Source organism: Cricetulus griseus, chromosome 3 (genome assembly GCF_003668045.3).
Source record: "Cricetulus griseus strain 17A/GY chromosome 3, alternate assembly CriGri-PICRH-1.0, whole genome shotgun sequence".
NCBI lineage: Eukaryota > Metazoa > Chordata > Mammalia > Rodentia > Cricetidae > Cricetulus > Cricetulus griseus.
Window position 1 is genome coordinate 105834937 of NC_048596.1, and position 11836 is coordinate 105846772.

At 40.9% G+C, this 11836-nt stretch overlaps 1 protein-coding gene across 1 annotated transcript; it reads left to right on the forward strand.

Moving 5' to 3' along the window:
• The first annotated feature begins 5648 nt into the window (after positions 1–5648).
• On the forward strand, positions 5649–6014 carry Cdc42se2 (CDC42 small effector 2). The gene has a single exon (XM_027407949.2). The coding sequence runs from the start codon at positions 5760–5762 to the stop codon at positions 6012–6014; it is 255 nt and encodes an 84-aa protein (XP_027263750.1). The 5' UTR covers positions 5649–5759.
• The last annotated feature ends 5822 nt before the right edge of the window (positions 6015–11836 follow it).

Consider the following 11836-nt stretch of genomic DNA (forward strand, 5'->3'; position numbering starts at 1 on the left):
ATATTGCTGTTATTATGTTTAGGTATGTCCCTTATATCCTTGAACCTCTCCAAACTCTAATTTTTATTTATTCATTTAATGAAGTCGCCTGGCTACTTCAGCCTCTCTTTTTGAGATTTTCAAGTAAGCATTCTATGTTTTTTAACAATTCTGGTACAATTCATATTTTGTACTTTATCTTTTTTAAATTAAGTAAATTGTGATTTTTTCCAAGGAATTACTTTATTTGGTGTAAATCTACTGCTGTAAAGATTTCAAACTTCTTGGCATTCTGAAGAAATGAAAATTATGTCCATTCATATAATATTATTTATGTGTCCAAATTTGATTCTTAGCAATATACCAGCAGTTTGTCAATTTTATTTGCCTTTGTAAAGAACTTGCTTTAGATTTATTGATCCTGTCTCCTACATGTTTTTTCTTTCATTTTTTTCTCATCACCTCTTAATTTACTGCACTTATCTTAGTACTTAGTTTATTACCATTTTCTACTTTTTGGAATGAATACCTCTATTTTTATATTCAGCCTTTTGCATTGTACAGCAGATAGCTTAAGTTCTAAGTTTATCTAAGCATAGCATTATTTGTATCCCATGCTTACTTTCTAAACATGTATCCAGTTGTGACCAAGATAGGGACAGTGCACATGTGCTCAATTCTATGTATCCACCAAGTTATATAATATTGCCACTCTCCCCTGGAGGACCCTGAGTCAGACTACTCTCATATATGTGTAGTAGATGCAAATAGAATCATAATACACATTTTTACAAAAGCACTTGGACACAGTGTTTGTATAATATACTCTAGACTTTTATTGCTAAACTCTTGGATCTTTGGCCAAAAAATAAATAAACTTTTATTAAGAGAAACTTTCTTATAAAATTCTTAAAGTTGAATGTGTTGTGTTTCTTAATCCAGTTTAAAATTATCTGTCATTTAGTTGAAACAGTGGGCCATTTGTGCTGGAAAGTAATTGCTGATATTTATATATGAGTGCAAATTTATGTTGCTAAGTGATCTGTTTTTCTTACAGACTCTGTGCTCTCATTCACTTATTTCAGTTGGATTACTAATTTAACCATTTAATTTTCCATTAATATATTTGCATCTCTATTGTTTTAGTTTTATAGGAATTACAATATGAGTTCTTCATGTATAAAGTGTAGTGCAAAATTAATGTGTTATACTTAAACTGGAAAAATAGCATGAGTAAATCATTGTGATGAACTTTATTCTTTTTTTTACTTTTATTGATTCTTTGTGGATTTTACATCATGCATTCTGATCCCACTCATTTCCCTGTCCCCTGACATCCACCCTCTGTCTTTCCAACCTCCCCCAAAAACCAAATTTAAAAGAAAAGCCAAAAACCAAACAAAACAAAGAACCAAAGCAAAAACAAAAATGAAAAGAAGAATCCTGTCCAGGAAGGTGTAGTGTGGCCCAGTGAGTCACACAGTTTACCCTTTAGTCTACATCCTTACTTGTAAGTGTTCATTGCTTTAAGTCATAGGTCTGGCTCGAGGCCTCTGGTTTCTGCTACATCAGCCATATAATAGGCTCTCACTGGTGCTGCTCCTCTTGGATATCCTATTGTTGAACTGTGTCATGGAGATCCTGCTGTTTTGGATTTGTAGTTTCCCCTTTCACATGTTCCAACAGTTCAAGATTCAGAGGATATTGGGGTGGGCCAACTCATAGCCCTGGTCTGGGCCTGGGTGGTACCTGGGTTGGTCAGCTCACTAGTTTTCTGTCATCTGTACCCAAATGAGCTCTCCAGCACTGCCTCAGCTAGCTCACCCAATGCAGCCTACAGCAAGGAGCATGTCAGTTCTCCTGCTCTGCTCTAAGCCCTCAGATATGGATTCCCTCACCAGGGCCAACTCTACTGTTTTGCACAGACAAGGTGCAAAGCCCTCTCTCCTGATTGCTGTAGGGAGAATATGAGGAGGGAGTGGGCTCAGCTTTCCTGCTGTCACCCTCAGGACTGGCTCACTTCTGTCCATGACAACAGGGTCAGATCTAGTGCCCTGCCCAGAAGGGAAACAGGCTTCTTTCTTGTGCATTGCAGCCAGTGAGGGTCAGGGATAGCTCTCCTACTATTGGAACCCCAGGGCCACCTCTCTAACCTGCTGCAGGTGGGATTAAAGGCCTGTGCCACCACCACCAGGAAATAACCTGCATTCTTAAAGGAGTAAATTTTACAGAATGTTAATTATATTTTTTAAAAAATAATTCTTTGCTAACTAAATACTCACCTACTGCTGATTTGATTTTTAGATCCTAAGGACTTCTTTTGTTTAGTGATACTTTTGAGTGACTTCTATTTATCAAAAGCCATGAGAAACATTGCAGATAGAAAGACAAATAATTCATGGCCTCCACACTTCTGGAGTTTACAGTCTCATAAAAACAATTGAATGAGTGATAATAAAGTTGTTGTTGGGCAGCAAACACGGTGCTTAGTTTAAACAATAGTATTGGCAAACTCAAAAAACATTGTCACATACCAGGACCTGGATGATTTTTTTTTTTTTTTTTTTGCAGCTTTCACCATTGCTTAATTTATGTAAATTTTTTTGTTCTTTTTTTCTTTGTGTTATTTAAATTAGAAACAAACTTGTTTTGCATGTCAATTCCAGTTCCCTCTCCTTCCCCTCCTCCCCTCCCTACCCTCCCCAACCAACCCTTTATCCCATCCTCTTTCTGCTCCCCAGGGAGCAAATGAGTCAAGACAAGGTTGGAGAAACCCACAGAAACAGCTGACCTGAACAAGGGGGAACTCATGGACCCCAGACTGATAGCTGGGAAACCAGCATAGGATGGATCCAGACCCCCTGGACGTGGGTGTCAGTTAGGAGGCCTGGGCAATCTATGGGACCTGGATGATTTTTATTTTAGTTTTTATTTTTCCTTCCTTCTGTGGAGGTTTGAATAAGAATGTCTGCCATATGCTCACGTATTTGAATACTTGATCACCACAGAGTGTCACTCATTGAGAGGAATTAGGAGATATGACCTTGTTGGAGGAGACGTGGCCTTGTTGGAGTATGTCTGGCCTTGTTGAAGAAGTGTGCCATTTTAGGTGGGATTTGGGGTTTCAAAAATCCAAACTGGTCCCAGGGTCTCTCTCTTGCTGCTGCCTAAGGATCCAAATAAAGAACTCTCAGCTACTACTCTAGCACCAGGTCCAACTGCATGCTGCCATGCCCCCTGACATGATGAGAGTAGACTAAACCTCTTAAACTGTAAGCAAGTGCCCATTAAATGTTTTCCTTTATAAAAGTTACCATGGTCATGGTGTCTTCACAGCAATGGAACAGTGACTAAGACACTCCTCTGAGTTTCAGTGATCTTCACACACACCACACACACACACACACACACACACACACACACACACACACACACACTCCACAAATGTTTGCTATATGAAGGAGCTAATGTGTGTTCAGAAATGACTTCTAGGCAGTCTCTCAGGCCAGATAAATCTTTTCTGGCATCCACAAAGTCTTGAATTTTTCCTTGCAAATCCCCATTGTCTAAGAAGGGCATGTTTTTCAGAAGATAATTCCCTTTCAATTAAAAAAACTCAAGCTCAATAGATTCCACTTTGTTGTATACCACTGAATCCCATATGATTTGGCATGCACTATTTCCTCTTGGCACTCAGCTTCAAAACATAGTACTGAATTCCTTGTTAAAGTGCTGAAAATACATGTTCACAACCCAATCACCATGAAACTGGAGCTTTTACTTCAAAGAGAACTGAGACAGTGATTCCAGATCTTCCAAAACAAATGCTATGCTTACAAATTTTAAGGTGGCTTTCAAACACTGGCATCATGGCATGCTGACATTATTTCATGCCATCTCAGTCCAGTACATGCATGAGCTCAGCAACAATAAAATCTCAAGTTGCCTCTCTAGCTATGTTCAGCTGGGAGGCTTTGTCTGTGAACTATTAGAATTATAGTTTGGAAAGCTTTTGGGGTTTTATTTTGGTTTTGGTTTGTTGTTAGTTTTGATGTTTCCTCACTGAAGAGAAGAGTCAATACAGACATGCTTAACAAGATCTTTAAGAAATTAAATCAAAGTCATCTATGTGGTCTGACTTGTCCAATAAGAATAAATGAAATTAAAAGAAATCAAGAAGCAGTCTCCTGTACCAATTAATTTCCAGGAGTTGGTAGGTTTTCTGCACTTTGTTATGTTTTTGATTTCTAACTTTAAAGCATGGTGGTCTGATAAGACACATGGGATTATTCCAATTTCTTTTGTACCTGTTGAGGTTTGCTATGTTGCCGAGTATGTGGTCGATTTTTGAAAAGGTTCTACGTGATGCTGAAAAGAAGGCATATTCGTTTGTGTTTGGATAGAAAGTTCTATAGATATCTGTTAATCCCAATTGGGTCATAACTTCAGTTAGTTCCTTTGTCTCTTTGTTAAGTTTCTGTATGATGGTCCTGTCCAGTGGTGAGAGTGGGGTGTTGAAGTCTCCCACTATAACTGTGTGAGGTCTTATTTGTGATTTGAGTTTTAATAATGTTTCTTTTACGAGTGTTGGTGCCTTTGTATTTGGGGCATAGATGTTTAGAACTGAGACTTCTTCCTGATGGATTTTTCCTGTGATGAATATGAAATGACCTTCTTCATCTCTTTTGATTGCTTTTAGTTTGAAGTCTAACTAGTTAGATACTAGGATAGCTAACCTAGCTTGTTTCTTGGGTCCATTTGATTGAAATATCTTATCCCAACCCTTTTCTGAGATAATGTCTGTCTTTGAATTCCAGGTGTGTTTCTTGTATGCAGCAGAAGGATAGATTCTGTCTTTGTATCCAATTTGTTAGACTGTGTCTTTTTATAGGTGAGTTAAGACCATTAATAGTAAAGCCGGGCATTGGTGGCCCACGCCTTTAATCCCAGCACTTAGGATGCAGAGGCAGGCGGATCTCTGTGAGTTTGAGACCAGCCTGGTCTACAAGAGCTAGTTCCAGGGCAGCCTCCAAAGCCACAGAGAAACCCTGTCTTGAAATAAAAACAAACAAACAAAAAAAAAAAGACCATTAATATTGAGGGAAATTAAGGTCCATTGAGTGTTTATTCTTGTTTGTTTTTTATTTGTTGTTGGTACTGGTATTGTATGTGGATTTACCCTGCCTTTTACTTTGTGTTTTTGTAGAGTGGGATTATCTATTGCCTATGTTTATGTGAGTGTAGTTAATTTCCTTAGGTTGGAGTTTTCCTTCCAGTACTTTCTGTAGGGCTGTATTAGTGGTTACATATTGTTTAAGTCTGGTTTTGTTGTGGAATATCTTGTTTTCTCCATTTATAGTGATTGAAAGCTTTGCTGGGGGCAGCTGCGTGTGTGTGGAGACCCTGGGAGCGGCGGAGCCGGCGCCCATAGACAAAGGCGACGATATGGCCAGTTTTGAGTGAAACCAGGAGACTAAAAAGAAATCTTCAGGGACAACTTCTACTGCTACTGAGTCTGCACTCAGAGATAGCTGAGTAAGTGCCCCATTGATGAGTGACCTGCTCCAGGCTCTGGATCAAAGTGGTTCTTTTCCTCCCCACTGACTTGGAACTGGAAACAGAAAAGAAGCAATCATACTTTCCTTTTAATCGACCTGAGACTCCAAGGACGGAGACCCAAAGAAATAAAATTATTTTGACGGCCATTCCTCACGCTGTGGAGCTTCCTGCCTGGAGCCTTGGAGCCTTGGTGGTGCTAGCTCAAGCCTTGAAGTGAAAGCATGAGTGAATTCTGGTTGTGTTACAACTGCTGTATTGCAAAGCAGCCTCAGCCTAAAAGGCGGCGACGGACTGGCCGAAGTATGATTGGAGAGCCGACAAACTTTGTGCACACAGCTCATGTAGGATCCGGAGATCTGTTTAGTGGGATGAACTCAGTCAGCTCCATTCAGAACCAAATGCAATCCAAGGGAGGCTATAGAGGCGGCATGGCCGCCAGCGTGCAGATGCAGCTCGTGATCACGAAAGCAGGGTAGCCCTGGTCCGATCACCTGTCAAAATTTCTGTATTTTCTCTGTCCACAGTTCTATAAAAAAAAAAAATGTCTTGTGATTGGATTTCTTTTAATTATAAAAAAAAGAAGTGTGGCGGCAACCTGTTCACCCTGTTATCTCCAGCAAGACATTCCTGCTCCTAGGAAGGCAGCATCAATCCAACCCGCCTAGCTGTCAGCGGCGTGCATGCCTGGGACTCTGACAGAGTTCTTTGGAAGTAGCTGAATTTTCAATGTCTAACCCACATAGATCAGACCTTAGCAAGGTCTTTTTGTGACTGCTAGTGCTGTTTTGTAATTTTCCATTTTTAAACTTTTCATTGCGCCTCCAGCCCCTCTGCTTTATGATTTTACAGGTGAGCAGAGATCTGTAGTTACTGCCACCGATTATGTCTATTCTGAAGGTGTGTGTAAGACCCACAAGCACAATAGTCCTTTTCATCTGTTGGAAACTTAAGCGCAGATCTGTAAGCTCCATGGTGATGCCCAGAGGCCCCCACAGGAGTCCAGACACTGGCCTGAGGATGCTGCTGTCCTGGAGGAAGCTCTTTGCAGATAACCAAAGTTGGGGCTTGGTTTGATCAGAGCAGTGACAGAAAGCCTGCGTTCCAGAGGCAGTCGTGTGGCTGTAAATGTTCAATGTATTTATTTTGTGAGTAAGGACCTGTGATTGTGAACAGATGGTTATGTATCTTGAGTGTTGTGGTAAAGCACATCCTGTCTCTCAGCGTCGTCGTCCTGTTAGCTCTTCACTCTTTGTGTACTATTTCTCTGTTTTCTGTTTAAATTCTGGCCTCTGTACCAGATTTGAGTTGCAGAGCCCTTGGCCTTCTAGTGTTCCACTTACTATGGAGGCCATGGCAGCTTCCAACAGCAACCTGCTGCCTGGCTGATGCACTGACAGGGAGCAGCCCTGGCAGTGACTTTCTGTGGTTAGCAAGAGGCCTTTGCTCAGGTCCCTTCTGTTCCTCTTCCCCTCTGAGTGTAGGTGGCTGGGCCCTGTGGTCCACGCACTTCTCTAACTGCCTTTGAAGCTTAGCATTCGACCAGAAGGTGAGCTTAACTGAAGTGAGTGTTGAAGGCAGTTAGGTCCTCATCTAGAGAAACTGTGATCATTCTACCTTCTGCCTTTGTCTGTGCCTGTCCAACACTGCTGCTGTCCTGAGAATGCTGACTGAAGAGCCAGTAGGCCAGCGCAGGCAAAGCTGAAAGATTTTTCTACATTTCCTCTGGTCTTAATTTACCAGTTCATAGGTGTCAGTCCCGAGCACCGAGAGAATCTGTTGAGAAACATTTAATTCACCATGTGAACACTGCACTCATGAGTTTGTCATTCTGCTTAGCTGGGGTGAGGTTCCTACCAGGGCCCAGCTGTGTGCAAACTCTTTCTGTATGGCAGACAGGGATTTCTTGGCATCTTCAGCGCTGATGGATGGGACACAGCACAGAGCCATTGTCCCCTCCCCCATCACTCTGCTGCTCCAATACTCTGGCCAGTCATTAATAAGCCAAAGGCTCCTGGAGCCTGTGATGGTCCTGCAGCTGCCTCAGTCGGACCTCTTCTCAGCACAGTGAGACACTGTATACAGTACACCCACCTGGTGCCCTGGAAGGTTCCAGTAAAGTCAACAAAATGTACACAGTAACTAACCTTGTATATGATGGCTTTTTTGGAGGCTTAAGGATGCTGGCAAGGATGCAGGGAGGCAAACTTCCCACCTCCCTACGTGGGATTGTAAACATTGGGAATTCATTTGTTCGCTCATAGTAACACATCTCATTTTTAAATTGGAGCTAATAGGATTTTGTACCCAGATTTTATTATATTGTTAATACTTTTCTGAAAATACACGGTAACAACTAGTAAGCAAGAGACACACAGCAGGTTGCACCATGTGGATTCTGGTAGCAAGAACGCTCTGGGCACAACTTCTCCAGTGGGCCTGGGAGGTTTGTCCATTAGCTTCCCTGTGGTTAAATAGAGCTGTCAGTGTAGAGCAACTTGCCTTGATCACAGAAGTTCAGTGACTTCTGCTCGGCACACAAGAGAAGATGGACATATTTTTATAATATAAGCATACTTTTTAATAAATTGTATTCATTCTTGAATAAAGTGAGCTCACTGTTGGCTTGTAGATATTAAAAAGAAAGTATTGATTTTGATTCAATAAATGTTTTCTTGAAAAAAAAGAAAGAAAGCTTTGCAAGGTATAGTAGTCTGGGCTGACATCCATGTTCTCTCAGAATTGATAGAATATCTATAGGGGAGAAGAGGAGGGATGCAGAGGACATGAGGGAGCAGAAAGGTTGAGTCAGGGGAAGAATAGAAGATAACAAGAATGGAGAAACCATAATAGTGGGAGACATTTTTGGTTTACAGAGAAACCAGGCACTAGGGAAATGTCTGGAGATCTACAGAGATGACACCAGCTAACAATCTAAGCAACAAAGGAGAGGCTACCTTAAATGCCCTCCCCTGATAATGAGATTGATGACTGACTTATATGCCATCCTATAGCCTTCATCCAGCAGCTGGTGGAAGTACAAGCAGACACCCACAACTAATCACAAAACTGAACTGGAATCCAGATACAGAGAAGGACGAGTGAAAAGCAAAGGAGTCCAGACCAGGCTGGTGAAACCCACAGAAACAGCTGACCTGAACATCAGGGAACTCTTGCTCCCCAGAATGATAGCTGGGATACCAGCATGGGACTGATCCAGACCCCAGGAACATGGGTTTCTGTGAGGAAACCTCGGAAATCTACGGGACCTCTTGTAGAAGTTCAGTACTTATCCCTAGCATAGGTGTGGACTTTGGGAGCCCATTCCACATAGAGGGATACTCCCTGAGCCAAGACACACAGGGGTGGGCCTAGGCCTTATCCCAAAGGATACAATAGACTCTGATGATACCCTATGGAAAGCCTCACCATCCAGGGGGAGCAGAAAGGATATGTGATATGTAGGGTTTTATTTGGGGGGATGGTAGGGGAGGACGGGATGGAGAAGGGAACTGGGATTGTCATGTAAAAGAATCCTGTTTCTAATTCAAATAAAAAGTTGAAAAAAATATATTCATATATAAAAGGAAAAAAAGAAGTTGGAAAAAAAAAGAAAAAGAAATCAAAAGATGCACTAAAGAGGGTTAACAACCAGACTTGGGGTCAAAAGGCCAAGGACTGAACCTTTTGTTGAGAAAGGATAGATTTTCTCCGAGCTTCACTGAAAATGTTCAATAATCTGCAAAGCACTGTACTAACATAAGGTTTAATCCTGAAGATAGCTTAATAATTCAATAATTCAATGTGTTTGACATTGCTTCATTCTTATTTTTCCATACATGGTGGTATATGCATAAAATTGCCAGCAAGAGCTGGAAAGATGGCTCAATGATTAAAATTACTGGCTGCTCTTCCACGGGACATAGTTCAATTCACAGCAACCATAAAGCAGCTCACAACCATCTCTAATTCCAATCCAAAGAAATACTACAGACTGTTACTGTCTGTGCAGGCATCAGGTGCAAATAAGGTATATATAGTCATGTGCACTGAAAGCACCTGTACAAATAAAATAGAGAATATCTTACTCATCACTCAATATGCACATTTAAAATTATATTACTGTTCACAAAGTGAAGACTGAGATCCCAGAATATTGTATTCTATCATCCTGTCCCTTTTCATTCCATGCCTTATCTCATTCTATTTCTTCCCATCAATCTGCCCCCAGTAGATTTCCACTCCTTCCTGTCACTTGTCTTTACCTTATAAATAAGCTCAAACTTCAAGTAGTTCATGCTTTATCTTTACTGCCCATGTAAGCTGCTCAAATAGTAATTCTGTTCTTCCTCTAATTTTTTTCAACAAAAATATCATGTCTGAACACTTGTTTTTTTCCTGAAAATGGTTGCTATTTGAGTATGGTCCTCGAACTAGAGAAGATCAGGTTTTTACCTTGGAAGGTGCCAAAGAAAATCAGCCTGAAGAGGTCAGTTTAGATGAGTTTGTAAAAGACCTTGAATCTCAGGGATTCAAAGGCATCTTTGAAATATTTAGCAGAAAGCTGGCATATCAGAAATTTTTTAAAATTTCAATAGTCTACATTTGAGTAGATAAAGAGAACCACAAGAAACCTAGCAGCAGATGAAGAAAGGGACCAAGTTAAAAATCTAGGCTTAAGTCTTGTGATAGTCCTCATCTCCCCACCCATGATGGTGACTCTCATTAAAATCACTTAGGAGACATGGCTATGAATGTTTCTGTGAGGATGTTTCCAAAGAGGTTTAACTGGAGAAAGTAAACATACCCTGATACAGATGGCTTAATTCCATGAACTAGGATCCAAGACTACTTAAAAAAGAAAAGTAAAAAACAAGCTATACACAGGATTCATCTCTGTCTATGTCTTGATATGGATGCAATGGGGAAAGTTGCTTGACTCTCCTTCCATTGTGCTTTTCAGGCCATTATGAACTATATTCCTTCAAACCATGAGTCAAAAGTAAACCTCTCATCCTTCAGCTGTTTGTATAGAGTATTTTGTCAGAGACTCAAGTAAGGTACTTGTACTAAAAAGCCTGCTTCTGCTGAAGACTTCTTGTACAGGGGACAGAAAAACATCACACTCCATCAATGCCTGACAAATGGTCACCTTGATTTCTTATCATGTTTCTCTCCAGTTAGACACTCTTACTTGGGACAAGGCCTTCAGTGTCAATAACATAGATTGCTCCTACCCAGGATATACCTTCTATCCCTTCTTCAACTCCTCACAAGACAGACTCAGCTAAATTCTGACTCTCATTTCTAAGCCCATCAATGACCACTTCCTTTCCATAACATGAATTATAGTTTAATATGATTTATCATGTCCAGCATGATCTGACTCTTTGCCCATCCACCAGACAACTCACTTGTTGTTTGTTGTACTCCTGCCTTTCCTCAACACTTCACAGTTCTGAATAAGATTATGGACCTGGTTCCTCCACTCCATCTGTTTTCTCACTACATCAGTGCCTTGCTCAGCCAATAGCAGAGAAGCTATCTCCTCTAGTAGATGGGAACACATTCAGACTCACAAAAGAAAAAATGAAGGAAGGAGGGGGAGAGTGAGAGAGAGAGAGAGACAGAGAGAGAGAGAGAGAGAGAGAGAGAGAGAGAGAGAGAGAGAAGGAAGGAAGGAAGGAAGGAAGGAAGGAAGGAAGGAAGGAAGGAAGGAAGGAAGGAAGAACCTTGTTCTTCAAGGATTAGAAAACTTTGGTCTTGCTTGGAAGCTTTCCAAGGATTGCTCTTATAGTCTCCCAACACCATTATGATGTCTGCTGACTCCACAGAACAAAATATATTGTCATTATCTCTACTATGCTCCATTTAACTCAGAATCCCTCAAAGCCAAAAACTGAGGAGATTTGCCCTATTAACCCAAGCCCTATTACATCCTGATGGCCTAGAGATGACACATGTAAATGGTAACTGAGTTAGTTAGTCAGCAATTTTGTAACATGGAAATTAACAAATGGAAAAGTGGGGGAAAGCCAAATGTACAAAGATCTGTTTGTGAGATACTGAACTAAGTCCCTGTGAAGCCTCAGGCAGAGGTGGACCTAAATCAAGGGTAAGAACTTCTACTAAGATTGGGAACTTTAGAAACAAACCAGAGCTAGAATCTGTCAAGCTACATTTCTGAACTTGGGAGTGTGATTGACTTTGAAGAAACCAAAATGCTGGTTTGAGCCTGGCCTGGTTCTCACTTTTGTGATAAGGAAAGGACATTGGGCATATTATCAGAAACACCAAGGTC

Bases quoted from the DNA above. Each gene is read 5' to 3' on its own strand.
- Cdc42se2 (XM_027407949.2), top strand. From the start codon at position 5,760: ATGAGTGAATTCTGGTTGTGTTACAACTGCTGTATTGCAAAGCAGCCT.